Below are 14,917 nucleotides of genomic sequence, written 5' to 3' on the forward strand. Positions count from 1 at the left end.
CGAGTAATTCGTTTGCAGTGAGTGATTCGTGAGTTCAATATGAACAAATATTTAATACGACTCGGTAGTCACGAGTCACGAATCTTTCATATGATTCGGGAGTCACGAGTCATATGAAAGATTCGTTCATTTTGAACGAATCACTCGCGAACGACACATCACTAAATCACTTGCGAACGACATATCACTATTACGTAATCTGTGGGAATGAGAGAACCGCTGATAAAACGTGGCAGACTACGTGGAATCTTGATAATCGCTAATAAATTGAGTTGCTGGGCCAGTAGCCGCTAACGTCGATTGATTTATATTTATCAAGATGGCCGCCGCTGAGAATCGAGGTAGGACGTTTCCCGCCATCTTAAATATGTTTTGATTTGCACAGCTTTATTTTATTTAACGTTTACATTTCGGTTAGCACCAAGTAACATCTAGTTAGTTTTGTTATTTATTTATTTTTGGCAATATATTTTTATAACCGTCAATCGTTGAAGCCATACTAATTTTTGCCACCGTATTTATTTATTAAGCCACATTTATGGTGGAAATCAAACCTGTTTTACATCGAAATAATGCATTTTATAATATACAATATCTATAATAATATTTTCTCTTAAACTAGTGGTTCTAAAATGTTCCATATAACAAACATTTACCTGTTTTTTTTAAACGACACAGATTTTTAGCTAAATTCTGTTTCGGTACTTTTTTATCTAAAATAATCAGCCACAATCACACGATGAGTAATTTTTACACTTTACACGTTTACACAATTCCAATTATTGTTATTCAATTCACTTTGTCAGCAGGGTTAATTCTCAAGCCCACACCTTTTTTGGATTTTTTTTAATTTGTGACATTTAAACCTTAAATATATTTATTGTCAAGTTTCCTGTAAATTGTGTGGCTACTGAAATTTTAACAGGAAGGTAGAAGGCAGTTTCTGAAGTGACAGGTACACACACACACACACACACACACACGATGAAGCAACATCCTGGCTCTGGGCTCAGGACACAGTTTAAATGGTGCTCTCATCTGAAACTAATTTAAATTGTGTTTTCTGTTGTAGATGTCACTGTGGTCATGGCTTCTCCTCCACTTCGTACCTTACTGGTCGTGATGATAGTGAAGATCGCTGCTGCTGCTGGTTCCCCACTGGGTAAGTTTTCTTCATGTTTTATTGTGGCATGTGGCTAACTTTAAAAACTCAAACTTAAACATTGACAAACGTTTAGTTAGTTATATGTCTGTCTGTTCAACTCATTGGACTTGTATCAGATCACTGATTCTGGTAATATTTGTTTGTGACACAAACATGTTTTTTGATAGCTTAGATGAGTATATCACAGAAATATTTTTGGAGAAAAAAAACTGTACATGAGTAACATTAATGGATGGACATATAAATGTTTGTAAATGAATACTTTATTTTTGTTTACATTACATTGTACCTGATGTAAATTCACATGTGTTGGGTAAATATGGGTGCAGATATTATCCAAGTTTCATCATTTGTAAATGTTACAAGATGTGTTTTGTACGATGTCGTCAGTTCATCTCTATCTTATTTCTTGTGTTGTCAGTGATAACAGTGACAACACAAGAACTGATGCCCTGCCGTGATAACAACAAAGTTTGTGTCACCAGTACCACAGTCTGTGGTCTCCCACTGACGTCCATGCAGAGTGGGTACACACTATCAGAAGAATTTTGCTGATCACACATACAGTATCTTCTCTTTTAAATTGCTGTGAAATTTATTTTTGATCATTATTACTATCGTTTTTGTCTATGGTACCTCAATGCATCTTGTATGACAGCTTGGTTTTAGCATTGTCGGTGGGTTTGCAAAAGGGAGTCCCGACCCAGAAGCTAGTGCTGTTTTCGGGGGCTTTGGCATTTAGAAGTTTGGGAACCCCTGCTATATTTAATTAGCTTTAAAAAAAGTTTTTAGTTTTGTATCAGTTTGAGTAGTTGCAAGATAATTTTGTTGCTTTCTCATGCTCCGAAAACCGATTTGTTCTTCCTGTTGTGTCGATGTAGAAGATGTGGATCTCTCGTGTTATACGGAAAACAAATACACATCCATGACGTGTGTGCTGAGTCTAGACACAAACCCTCTCTCTCCACCTGATGTCACTGTCGTCTTGAAGAGGTAAAAGTGGATGAATTCAGCCTATGACTCTGTAGATTATGATTTGGTTGGAATCACATCATGACAATTAAGCTTATTTTCTGGGTTTTTTTGTTGTTGTTGTTGTTTTCATTCTTTAGTAGTGCGAGATTTTACGACTGCACGGTCATCAAATTGAAAAACTTAAACGTCACAGCCCACATCAAGAACAGAATGAATGGCAAGGAGATTATATCTCTGTCTCACACCAGGATTTCGAGCGATACAGGTACGGGACCTCGTCATGTGACATTTAACATATTCACGTGATGACGGCTAAGCCTATTCTCGTCTCCTTCCCTCAGTCAAACCTCTTCAGCCTCAAGTGACTGTCCGCAACACAACTGAGAACTCTTTTGCCGTGTCATGGACCAGCAGCCCTAATATGGAATGTCGACTTCGCTTCCGAGCCAACAGCAGCCTTCATTGGTCTCAGGTTGTCACACTGTTATTGTCTGGTTACCGTTGACCCTGTAAAGTGGGAGAGCTCAGGTTTAACCACCAAACAGGCCCTGTCTTTGGCCCACGAAAAGGTTAAGAGATGTCCGATATTAGCTTTATGCTAATATCTGGTATACATGATACAGGATTTGGTCTGATTTTATTGGTGCAAAAGCTTCTGAAAGAGAATCAGATACAGCAGTGTTTCCCAGCTATTTTTGTGCCGTGCCACATATTTTTCATTACAGAAACCCCACGGCACACCATCAAACAAAAGTCTCGCAAAAAGCATATGTAAAAAAAAAAACAGTGGTCCCTCGATTATGGCAGTTGATCGGTTCCAAGGCCTGCCGCGAAAACTGAATTTCCGCAAAGTAGTGACACCATTTTTATGCGCAGTAAAATGATGACAAGGAAGGTGATGATGACTTTTACCGTGCAGCTGATGATTGATTTTACGTCTCTCCAGAGGGTGGTGCCAGTTCTTGGGGCACCTCTTCCACGGTTTTCAAAGGTGTATCTGTAGTAGTAGTAGCAGGAACCGGCTGCCGAACATTGCGATCGGCAGTTGGTTCCGTTGCTTCTTTTTCCAGTCGAAGAGTAGCTTGTGGGCAGTCACGACGTCGTCGATTTTGTTGCTAAATGGGACCGATCAAAACGTATTGTTATTCTGTTCCTGTGACATCTCTCGCAGATCCAAATCCGGGATACAGTATATTTTATATATACAGTTTTCAAAAACCCGCAAAGTCGTGAATCCGCAAAAGATGAACCGCAAAATAGCAAGGGACCACTGTATAATAATCTTCTAGTTTAAATTTACTCACAATTCACTAAAATCTCGGCCTGTTTAGTTGATCAGAATACTGATATATTGGCAGGAATTGAAGAAAGACAAAGATTTTTTTAGTTTTCACAGCCATCTGCTGCCACCTAGCGGACGCATGTTTAATTGTTCTGCCTGCTACACATTGCGAAACAAAGAAAAAATATTTGCAATATATCACATTTTAAAAAATGGGTTTTACACGGCACACCAAAAGATCTCTCACGGTACACTGGTGTGCTACGACACAGAGGTTGGGAATCATGGAGATAGAGCCTCATCTTTCTGCCCCGTGACATCTTATCACTACAAATACTACTGTTTTGTTTTTCTTTTTTTCTGCAGGCACCAGGTTATGTTTCTACATATCAAAAACAAATACCAGTTTACTCAATTAAAAACCTTCTGCCCTACACCACCTACAAAGCAGCTGTGGCCTGCAGAGGCAGTGTCTGGAGTGAATGGAGCTCTGATGTCACCGTAAGGACACGGGACAAAGGTAATCATTCATCCATTGAGTAAAACACAGCTGTAAAATTGGGTGCCCCTCATTTTGAGAACCACCTTCTTAATGTTTACTTTTTTGTCTTCTACCAGTACCCTACAGGTCCCCAGAAGTTTTTTACCAAACGGAGAAGACACATTCTGGATCTCTTCTCCTTCATCTCATGTGGAAGGTACAATGTTAAAAATGTTAAAGGGTTAATACTGGGTTAAAGAATTGGTGACACCCAATGGTCAGGCGGCGTATTGCAACAAACCGACGACTCCTCTGGTTCCATCTGGATCCGGGAAAATGAGATGTCCTTCACAGACCAGAAAGTAGGGTGATACGATACGTATCACAATGAAGGTGCAACAATACGATATATTGCGATATTCTAGACACGACGATATATATGGAGGGTTTTTTTTTAAACAATGTAATTGTAGTCAAAGTGTCATCATAGTAAAGACTCAATGCTGTTCCATCTGATACAGATGCTGCAAAATATCGATACAGTACTGTGAAATGAAATGTTGCGATATTTTAGTTATCAGTGTTTTCTTTAACCCATACTAGAGAAAATAAATGCAGGTCATTTCATCCTTAGAAGTTTGAGAACTGGACCCTCTTAAGTTGAAGATGTCTCACCTTACTTCAACCTGAGCCTAAAGTACTTACGGACGAGTTATTGTTTAACTAACAACTGAAATATCTCCCCAACACCTTGACATGTTTCATTCACTACTGTATGTCTTAGTCAAACATTGACATCAACTGTACGCACTATTCCAGCTGATTGTTACTTCCTGGGTCCGCAGATTCTTACAGGACCTCCAGGATCGCCTCGCATTCTGGGCTACCAGGTGGTCTACGAGCTGTTGACCGCACTGCATCCCGGGGGCAAGCTTATTCTCAATGTTACGGATTTGACACAAGTCCTGGAGGTGAAAGAGGGGCGTTGCACGGTCACCGTCGGAGCTTTCAACACAGCCGGCTATGGGCCCACGACACGTCTCGACATCGACACTCGAGGACGGAAGAGTAAGCGAATTGTGATCGTGATGGTGAAACATCAGCTGCTGTTTTCTGTTCAACATGAAGTACAAGCAGTTGGTTTTTTTTTTTTCCGTTCTTCTCCACATCAGATCTTTCTCCCGTCAGAAACCTGTGGGTTTCAAGTTTTTTCCCTGTGAAGAAAAGTCTGCTGGTCCAATGGAAATCCTCCTGGGACCTGACCTCTGACCCACAGTTGAGTCATCTGGTCATGTGGCACTACGAAAACCAACCATCAACCAAGCGCTTGGCCATGGTGGACGCCTCCGCCAACGCATCCTTCGTCATAGAAGGTGGCGTAGTATGACTAGTTTGATCGAAAACATAAGCTCACTTCTGTGTTTGAAGTCGGTTTCACTTTGGAAGTAGCGCGAAAGGCCGTTGGGGCCGTGCTCATTATTACTGTGCATAGGTAAAACAAACACGATCCTGTTACAGTTTATTTATGAAGCCGACTTCAGCGGTGATGTCTGATAAGTTTAGCACTCAAACCTAATGTAGAAAATATTTTTATATTATATTTATTTAATTTTTTTTTATTTGTATGTTTTTTCTGTCTTGGAACTTGTAGACCTTCCCTTACATTTCATAATGTTTTACACCAACTGTTTAAAAGCAAAAAACAAACTGTTTTCAGTTGCGTGCATTTAAAAACATGTGGCTCCTTGTTTGTGCGTGTTTCTCGGCCGTTGCGACATTTCCTCTTACCGTTTTTAAAAAGAATCGCGTTTCTACACACCTCATAGCTGAGGACGTGAACTTCCACAATCTAGAAAACAAATCTATAATAATATCTACAACACGGCCGCTCCTCCAGCAGTGGAAAAAAAAACAAAAAACATTGCAGACTGCGGCACCTAATTTACCATGAAAACCTGTGGAGCAGAGAAGGGAATGAAGTGGGACTTTCCCTTTAATTCAGACATGAAACCTGTTGTTGTTGTACTGACAGGTGTTGACCTGGACGCGACCTACGTCATCAGTGTGGCCACAGTTGATCAGCAGCAGTGTGGACCTCCTCAGTCTCTGTCTGCCACTCTGCAGCTGGGAGGTAAACAGTTGCTGTCACCAGGTTGCTGGTTTGATTCCTTGTTTTTTTTTGTATGGCGTTTGCATGTCGTCCTCATGTGCAGGTGTGTTTCCCTCCCACAGTCCAAAGACCAATTCACTTTAACTATTCACTCCAAATTCACCACAGGTGTGAATGTTTGTGTGAATGGCTGTCGGTCTCTTTCTGTTGCCCTGTGTTGATGAAGAACTGACCAGGGTGTGACCCCTGACCGCCTTGACCCGATGGCCCGCTGAGTTCGGTTCCAGATCCCACATCAACTTTAAAAGCGATTATCGTATTTCCCGGACTATAAGTCTAGGCTAGTGTACCAGTATCTGCTACAGCTGTACCACTGAAAATTTACGTTCGTTATTTTCAAACTGACAACCACTAGAGGGCGCTCTAAGCTTGTGTACCAGTATCTGCGACTCCTGTACCACTGAAAATTTACATTTGTTTTTTTTCATACTGACACCCACTAGAGGGCACTCTAAGCTTGTGTACCAGTATCTGCTACTCCTGTACCGCTAAAAATCAACATGTTTATTTTCACACTGACAGCCGCTAGAGGGCACTCTAAGCTTGTGTACCAGTATCTGCGACTCTTGTACTGCTAAAAATGTACATGTTCGTTGTTTTTACACTGACAGCCGCTAGAGGGTGCTCTAAGCTTGTGTACCAGCATCTGCTACTCCTGTACTTCTAAAAAGGTACGTTTGCTATTTTCACACTGACAGCTGCTATAGTGCCCTCTAGCGGGCTGGTGCGACTTATACTCCGGAGCAACTTATATAGGTTTTATTCTTCTTCACTACACAATTTTTGGCTGGTGCCACTTATAGTCCGTAAAATACGGTACCGAAAAAATGAAACGTAACTGTGACTCTCTGCGTTCCTCAGCTCTGTTGGAGGTGGGCGATCTCATGGTGGTCGCTGTGAACAAAAGGTCAGTGACCGTCCAGTGGGCGTGGCAGAAGAAGTCCACCTCAGACAAAGTGGGCAGTTACCGACTAGAGCTGATGGATATCCCGCCGAGGCAACGTAGGTCAACACTACGAGCCCCCGAACAGAACCCAGACGTGTGGTTTTACATTAAAACAATGTCTGTCAACACAGAGAAGCCCCACGTTCTGTTGCTGTGGCCGGACGACGCTCACCGTCACACGTTCACCAGCCTGTCGCCTAACACCCTGTATTATCTCCACCTACTGGCGGGCGACGATTCCAAGGACATCAAGACCATCACAACAGAGTTTGGTGAGTCAGTTCTACTGGATCTCATCGCGGACCAATGAGGATCAAATATCAGATGTGTTGAATTTTTTTTTTATATATATATAAATGCTTCCGTTTGCCGTCAAACACTTGTGTCGCCCTTTCAGATTACATTCAGCTGGTGGTGACTCTGCTCCTTCTTGCCGTCTGTCTGTTCATTGTGTGCATCCTGTCCAGAACTGTGTGAGTCCACATTAGATTTCACATTTAATTTCTACACCAGGGGTCTCCAACGTAGTGCCCGAAGGCACCAGGTAGCCCTGATGGACTATCAAAGGTAGTAGCGGAAAAAAGTAGTCAACAAGAGAGTGTCCTAACCTTATTGACCTTTTCAGGTACAAGATCTACTTTATTTCCTACATCTCTAGCCCACAAAACAGCAGAACAGGACAGTGGCTAATGGAGAAAAACCACCAGCAGGAGGTGACAAATTCATTTTTAATTTTTTTGTTTTTGATCAAATCCCCATCCGTCTTCTATCACTTGATAGGGGGTTGATAATTTTACGTACTACCTGCTGAAACATTTTGTATTTCTATGAGATCGTCTTTTTCATCTGTATTTATTAGCTTTATATCAATTTTTTTTTTTCTAATTTCTTTCTGTTTCTTTCTCTGGACAGATATCGAAGGGACACATCATGGATATGAAGGACTTTGAGGTGACGAAGAAGAGTGTCGTCGTGGACAGATCTTCAACTTTATTGCTACGCCTTTCGTCGCTAGACCTACTCGAAGACACCGCTCTGCTGCCTCCCCCCTGCTGTCACACTGTCATTACATCTGACTCGGAGTATGTTACCGAATCTTGGCCTACTGCAGAAAAACCACCAAGCTACCGTCCAGACCTGGAGGTGAACGCCGACCAGTCCTGCAGTTTGACGTCCGAGAAGACAGAAGCCAACATGTCTCTGCAGGTTCAGGTGGACAAAGCTTACATCGCTTTTCCTCAGAAAGAACCAAACAATATTCAGCTTGACCTCCAGGGGTCACAACAGACGTCTCTACAACATCCCGGAGGTGGATCCCTGATTTACGAGTCTGTGTTCAACTCTTCATTCCTGGGGGAAAGTGTTCATGAAGATGCGCCTGGACAGACAGTGTCTCCTCCTATGGTCTTGGAGACCGATTATATTGCCAACAGTTGCCTTGGTGTTGAGGCTTCTATGAAGATGGATCCAGAGGATACAACACATTAGGGCCGCAACACACATTTGGTTTATATTGTAAGGCTAAAAAAAGGCAAAAATGGAAAATCAGGTTAAAAAAAAGGGAAACATTTACTTCAAAGTTCCATAGAGGACACAGTGTTTAGCATTTCTTTCTGTTTCAGTTGTTAGCATGAGGAAAACTTCAGGCCACCTCACAGACAACAGAGTGCAGTACCATGTTTTCAACGCTCACATAACATTTAGAGGGGCGCTGTTTTTCACATTATAAAACGCTCACTCGGCGATGACAGTGTTTTCACAACATGTTGTAGCTAATGTTAGCTCTGGTGTCTGTACCAAGACTGTTGTAGCGTTTTCCTCAGTGCAGTATTTCACACAATGACTTTTTAAATTTAATACATTTTGTTGGACGACTGAATCAATTACTGCTGTTAAGACCTGGTTCTGAACCCTGTCACCTGGTCCACTGTAGACTGGATACACTGTACCAGGACTGTTGTAGCTAACGTTAGCTCTGCTCTTTGTACCAGGACTGTTGTAGCTAACGTTAGCTCTGGTGTCTGTACCAGGACTGTTGTAGCTAACGTTAGCTCTGGTGTCTGTACCAGGACTGTTGTAGCTAACGTTAGCTCTGGTGTCTGTACCAGGACTGTTGTAGCTAACGTTAGCTCTGGTGTCTGTACCAGGACTGTTGTAGCTAACGTTAGCTCTGGTGTCTGTACCAGGACTGTTGTAGCTAACGTTAGCTCTGGTGTCTGTACCAGGACTGAACTAAAATGAACAAACAACTTTTAAGGTGAAATATTAGATTTTATTTGTATTTCATTTGAAGCTTTTCTGCTTGAGCTGCAATTTTTTTTTAAAATAGCAAAGTTTTTTTTGCCATGTGAAAAGGTTTTTTGGGCCATTACTGAGGAGAAAATGGAATTGTGTAAAATGTTCTAACTAGTTGTAGTAATAAGAAGTGTATTTGTGTATAATTTTAAGCCTTTAGGTCACAGTCAAAGACAGAATAACGACAAACGTTGATTTTAACCATCTTAAACATTTTATTTTCAACACAATTCTCATTTCTTAATAAAATTATTTAGTTGTCATAATAAATTAAGATAAATATTTAAATCGAGCTACAGATGGCCCCTGGGTCACTGTTTGAGCCCTCTAATTATATTTTACCCTTTAGGCAATTTAGTTTAGATTTATTTTTAAGTTTGAAATTATTAAAAATGCAGTTTTAGTTGTTTATTAAATAATTGGAATTTTTATACAGTATTTGTGTAAAATAACACTTTTTTTCAATATTTCATTAAAATCAAACCCAGGTCCTCCAATGAAATATAGGTGGCAGCATTGCCCCTCCCCAGCTCATTTGTAAAATGTAGTATTATATATAATTACAGTTTCATGAAGTGTTTAAAAACACTGGGTTTTCTGAGATTTGTGTTGTTTTTTTGTTTTTTTAATTCCATCTGTTTTTCTGGTGTTATAAGAAGACTTTTCACTTCTTTCCTTCTGTTTAATGAACTGCAAAATAATGCCCCGGGTTTCACTTCCTGCGAGAGTCTTATCTGTCTCTGAAAGGTCTGAGAACTGAAAATCTGAGATCTACCACGGTGTTTAACTTCACCACAAGATAGTATTACGTAGGCCTCCATCACCGAGTTATTACAAACATTTCCGCTCACACTTCGTCAACTTGCCACCACTCTCTGCTGCCACCTTCAGGACAAAGACTGAAGCCAGTTTGTTCTCCTGATTTGGTTTTTTGTTTCTTTTTCGGAAGAATCTCCTGAAGAACCCTGCTGTTCTTTGGAGGTCTGTCTTTCTCAGCTGGTTCACTGGCTGGACACCGACACCGCAGCCTAGAGGTTGGAGCTCACACCAATCCAGTGTTTGATCAGCTGATGTGCAATGGTCTGTCTCGGGGGGACGGTGAGGACCGGGGCTGCTTTTCTGTAAAGGGCGTCGATCATCTACATCAAAAAAAAAAAAAAAGTTAACAGAAGAAACTCACTCTCTGGAGGGACAGTGTTATTCACTTGTTTTATATTTTTTTATTTCTATTATTTCACCTATATAAATGCCCTTAAATGTCTTGAAAGGTGATAAAAAATGTATTCTTACCAAATATATATAAATATATTCTTACCAATAAAATTATTATTATGTTCTAATTTGTACCAATGTTATATTCGGCTGCTCCTTGGCCTGACTAAACCTCAGCGCCATCTTGTGGCCAACCATACAAATAGGTGAGTGCGCGGTTCTAATGATAATTATCAGTTGTTTCTATTCATCTAACTCTCATTAATTATCCTCCTATCGTCTGCTTTCCGGACTCGGTCTCCTGACCTCCTGCCGCGAGAACCAGCGAGCCTCCTCTATCTCGTTTTTGTCCACTCTGATGTCAGTCGATGTGGCCACAGCCAGGCAGCCGATCATTAAGTTGGAGGGCATCGGCCAAGGCTGGCAGGAGACGTACTGCACCGCTCCGACCTTCACGCTGCTCTCCTCGTCCACCTCCCTCCTCACCGCGTCTTCAATCGTCTCCCCTACGGGAACGTTCAATCAAAGAGTTCAGGTCAGGTATTTTATCTTTGACTATTTTATGTCAGGACTTGTTGTCAGTTCTGTGTTACCCGGCTCTATGAACCCGGCAAGACAGGAGAACAGTCCGGCAGGGAAGATCTTCTTCCTTCCCAGTAAGCAGTGGTTTCCGTCAGGGTGGACGACCAGCATGATGACAACTGGGTCTGAAAACACACAGGAAGTGTGAATGGTAGTTTCTCTACAAATGGTACTGAGATTAACTGGTAAACTGTCCAGAGGGATGGGTAGTCGGGGATGGGGGGGTTTCTCACCAACTCGTGGGTAGGAGGTGTTGTGAACCCCGTTCAGGCTCCTGCAGTCTGGGTTCAGGCAGCTCCTCTTGTACCCTCCCTCCTCCATCTTGGTCCCACTGCCACACGTGGGGCAGAAACCGTAACGGCTGTGCCAGGCCAGCACAGATCGAGCCTGAGCCACGACTCCTGATGTTTGAAAACAGGATTGACATCATGAGGCGGAGCAGTTCTGAGTTTGAGTTCTAGTTTAAATTGACTAAAATAAAGGAACTTCTGTTTAGTTGAAGACAACACTGATATACCGACAGGAATTGAAGAAAGATCTTCAACAACACTGATGATTCTTTTTTTTAGTTTCAATTACCATCTGCTGCCACCTAGTGGAGAAGGATTTAATTGCTCTGCCTGTTGATAATAGTGGTTGTTGAAAATGTACTAAAAAAGGAACTCCTGTTTAGTTGAAGACTGATATACCGGTATATATAATTGAAGAAAGACCCTCACAAATATGTATATATTTTCAATAAATAAATCATAGTTTTCAGCCCAACTAAGTGACATTGGATAATTTTCCGCGGCGCGGTAGTGGTTGGGAATCACTGCTCTAGAGCTAGCTTCAGATCACTTTCTAACGAAGACGCCGACCGTACTCCCCCACCTGCGTCCTCCTCCGAGAGTTTCAGCAGATCTCTGAATGCTTTCTCTGGGAAGCAGCAGTTCTTCTCCGGGCAGCGTTTAAGAAGTTCAGCCGTGTCTTCATCCGTGGAGATGGCGAACCAAGCCGGGAGCTCCTCGACGTTCACGTCCGTCAGAGAGGAGGAAATGTTCCTTCTCTTCACTCCTAAGAAAATGAGAACGGTCTCGGGTTTTTGGAGGAGATCTTGGACGGCCTCGTACCTGAGCAGATACAGCTTGGTCTCGCCCTGTCGGGGGTTAAACAATAACACACTGTTAAATCAAAGTAAAAAAAAATGTATTGGTGAAAAGATTTGATCTTCTGGTTTGACGTTTGACTCTGACTCTTGTTAATTTAATTTTAGGGTTGAAATTTAAATTGGGTGAGATGTTGATTTCACCATGTTAACCCAGTGGTACTCAACCTTTTTTTTTTGGTCACTCCCAAATTTGAACGATTGCAGATTTTCAAGCCCCACCCGCCCCCGTCACTCCGACCAAAACACAAATTACGTTTGTATTTTTTACTCCCCGCCCCACACTTTGAGAAGCCATGGGTTAACTGGAGTAACCGTAGAGCAGTGTTTCCCAAATTTATTTTTTTTCTGGGGACCCATATTTTAAAAGTCATAAAAATTTGCGATCCAAGTCAATAGATAATATTCGTAAACTCTTGGGAAACATGATGCGAGACAACCCCCCCCAAAAACTCTTGCGACCCACCTAAGGGTTGCGACCCAGTCTTGGGAAACAATGCCATAGAGGGTGAGAGCCGATCAAGACACCTAAATGATGATGATATTTTGTCGACTGAAACTAAACTAAAACAATTCCAGTTTTATTGTATATATACGACTACATGAAAAGCAAACTCCACACTGGGCATCGTACCTCCTCGCCGTCGCCCGGCTGGTTGCTGACCATCGGGATGAGGTTGGAGAACAGCAGATAGACGCTGTCTGGGTTCTTCTGTTTGGCCTCCAGCCACTCCGTGTCTGTCCTTTTCACACTCAGCCGGTCCAGTGTCTCTCTGCCGAAGTAGTGCTCCTGCGTACGGAGCTCGAAGCCCGGCGGTATCTGTTGACCTCTGTCGTCTACCGGGGTCAGCAGGGTGGAGATGTGTTTGTGACCCCAGAACTTAGCAATATCATAGGCAGTCTGAGAAGAACTGTTCACCAGGGACTTGTCACAGCTGGGGGATAGAAGATAAAAGACAGATGATGAGGCCATGTTCTAATATACGCACAACACATATTAAAAAAAAAAATCCATTTAGCTAAGGAGCTAAGGAAACATGCTAGCCTTTAGTAGCCTTTTTAGACCAACAATAAACGAGGTAGAAAATTGTAAAACAGTAACAGTAAGAGATCTATGGAATCTTGAGCTGTCCTATCACCATAGTACTCTGGGTAGTATGGGGAGTACTATTTAAATGCAAACAGATGACCCCAGCAAATAAACCTTTTAACCTTTACTACTTGAGTTGTACTCAATCTTTAGCGTGAAAGAAACATCCATCCATCCCGGGATACAAAAGTACTCATACCTTCAGAGTCATTTGTACAGTTACTGCAGTACAAATCCGTAGACTGTATGTCCACAGTTATTACAGTATACTTGTATGTACTTGTATGTACCCACGCAGCAGCAGGTCCTTGACCACGTCGTGGTGTCCGTTGCGTGCAGCGAGCATCAGTGCCGTCCACTCGTTGTCTCCTCTCCGGTTGATCAGTGACGGAGCCCCGGACAGTAGTGCGGTCACCGTGGCCAGGTCTCCTCTGGCCGAAGAATCCAGAAACTTCTCCACCATCTCCTCCTTCGCGCTGATCTGGAGACTCATCGTTCTGCGGGGATGTGTTACGGTTTTTACTTTACGTTATACACAACGATGTAATCACCCCACATCCGGTCTCCAACAGCGGTCACTAATATTACCGAGTTGTATCGGCCGATATTACGGAAGTGATACTTTTTTGATACTTCTAAAAGTTTGGTGTCATTGGAAAAACAACATCGATACTTACTGTCTCGGTTCGGTGAATATATAAATTCCGACTCGTTCACGCCTCGTCTTTGGAACGCAGTAGGGCAAAAAGCGACGCGTCGCGTTCAAGGGCGACGTATCGTAACATCAACAGGAGCAAAGATCTCCGTGTGATGTTGACAGTGTAGGACCTAAACCACAGCAGGAAGGAAAATGCGTCATTTCGCCGCCATATTGGTTGAGTCTAAACGTTGTCAGATTTGCTTCTTAAAAACACGATATGACAATTTTTTTTTGGTAAACAAACATTTGCAAATATTGACATCGGTAGGTTTTGTTGTTTTTTTGTGTCTCTCGAGTTCGCCGCGTCTATGAACGAAAACGTCATATATTAGTGATGTGTCGTTCGCGAGTGTTTCGTTCAAAATGAACGAATGACTCGGGAGTCACGAGTCACATGAAAGATTCGTGACTCCTGACTCCCAAGTCATATGAATGATTTGTTTATATTCAACTCACGAATCACTCACTGCAAACTAATCTTTCGCCGTGAACTAATCTTTCGCTCTGAACTAATCTTTCACTATGAACGATTCATTCTCTGTGAACTAATCTTTCGCCGTGAACGAATCTTTCTCTGTGAACGAATCTTTCACTATGAAAGAATCACTATCTGCGAACTAATCTTTCGCTTCGTTTTCGCAGATTCGTTTCATTTGTCACGTGAGAGAGAGCTCGGGTCTCTTTTGCTTTCATTTATCTTCTCATTGTGGTGTGTTTTTATTTCTTAGCTTTTCACATGGTTTTAATTACTTATGGCATTTTGTGTACTTTGTAGACTTTGTCAGCGGAAGCAAACCATGTTACCTTATGTAGTGTCGGAGAACCGCCCACAACAGAGCTAAAGCGCCACCTGCTGTAAAACGAATGAAATG

The 14,917-nt window shown here is 42.1% G+C and overlaps 2 protein-coding genes across 2 annotated transcripts; one reads left to right on the forward strand and one right to left on the reverse strand.

Annotated features, from left to right (window-relative positions):
- The first annotated feature begins 166 nt into the window (after positions 1 to 166).
- Positions 167 to 8,507, forward strand: LOC103398055 (interleukin-6 receptor subunit beta). Its single transcript, XM_025053428.1, has 16 exons — positions 167 to 341; positions 1,073 to 1,162; positions 1,587 to 1,688; positions 2,047 to 2,158; positions 2,278 to 2,405; positions 2,482 to 2,612; positions 3,789 to 3,942; positions 4,041 to 4,120; positions 4,749 to 4,971; positions 5,076 to 5,276; positions 5,936 to 6,034; positions 6,935 to 7,075; positions 7,151 to 7,291; positions 7,417 to 7,492; positions 7,645 to 7,732; positions 7,932 to 8,507. Exons 1-16 carry the CDS (start codon positions 320 to 322, stop codon positions 8,505 to 8,507), a joined length of 2,364 nt encoding a protein of 787 aa, XP_024909196.1. The 5' UTR covers positions 167 to 319.
- Positions 8,508 to 9,527: 1,020 nt separating this feature from the next.
- Positions 9,528 to 14,354, reverse strand: nudt12 (nudix (nucleoside diphosphate linked moiety X)-type motif 12). Its single transcript, XM_008336461.3, has 8 exons — positions 14,023 to 14,354; positions 13,636 to 13,842; positions 12,890 to 13,190; positions 11,982 to 12,246; positions 11,342 to 11,509; positions 11,120 to 11,233; positions 10,833 to 11,032; positions 9,528 to 10,453 (listed from the first exon to the last, which is right to left on the reverse strand). Exons 2-8 carry the CDS (start codon positions 13,836 to 13,838, stop codon positions 10,343 to 10,345), a joined length of 1,362 nt encoding a protein of 453 aa, XP_008334683.1. The 5' UTR covers positions 13,839 to 13,842; positions 14,023 to 14,354; the 3' UTR covers positions 9,528 to 10,342.
- Between the last annotated feature and the right edge of the window lie 563 nt (positions 14,355 to 14,917).

The sequence above is a fragment of the Cynoglossus semilaevis genome, chromosome Z (assembly GCF_000523025.1).
Source record: "Cynoglossus semilaevis isolate Cse_v1.0 chromosome Z, Cse_v1.0, whole genome shotgun sequence".
Classification (NCBI taxonomy): Eukaryota; Metazoa; Chordata; class Actinopteri; order Pleuronectiformes; family Cynoglossidae; genus Cynoglossus; species Cynoglossus semilaevis.

Coding starts and splice junctions, on each gene's coding strand:
- LOC103398055 (XM_025053428.1), top strand. CDS start 320: ATGGCCGCCGCTGAGAATCGAG. Junction 6,035..6,934: donor TGCCACTCTGCAGCTGGGAG/GTAAACAGTTGC, acceptor TGCGTTCCTCAG/CTCTGTTGGAGGTGGGCGAT. Junction 7,292..7,416: donor GACCATCACAACAGAGTTTG/GTGAGTCAGTTC, acceptor TCGCCCTTTCAG/ATTACATTCAGCTGGTGGTG.
- nudt12 (XM_008336461.3), bottom strand. CDS start 13,838: ATGAGTCTCCAGATCAGCGCGAAGGAGGAGATGGTGGAGAAGTTTCTG. Junction 13,191..13,635: donor AAGGACCTGCTGCTGCGTGG/GTACATACAAGT, acceptor TCTATCCCCCAG/CTGTGACAAGTCCCTGGTGA. Junction 11,510..11,981: donor ACTCTCGGAGGAGGACGCAG/GTGGGGGAGTAC, acceptor TTCAAACATCAG/GAGTCGTGGCTCAGGCTCGA.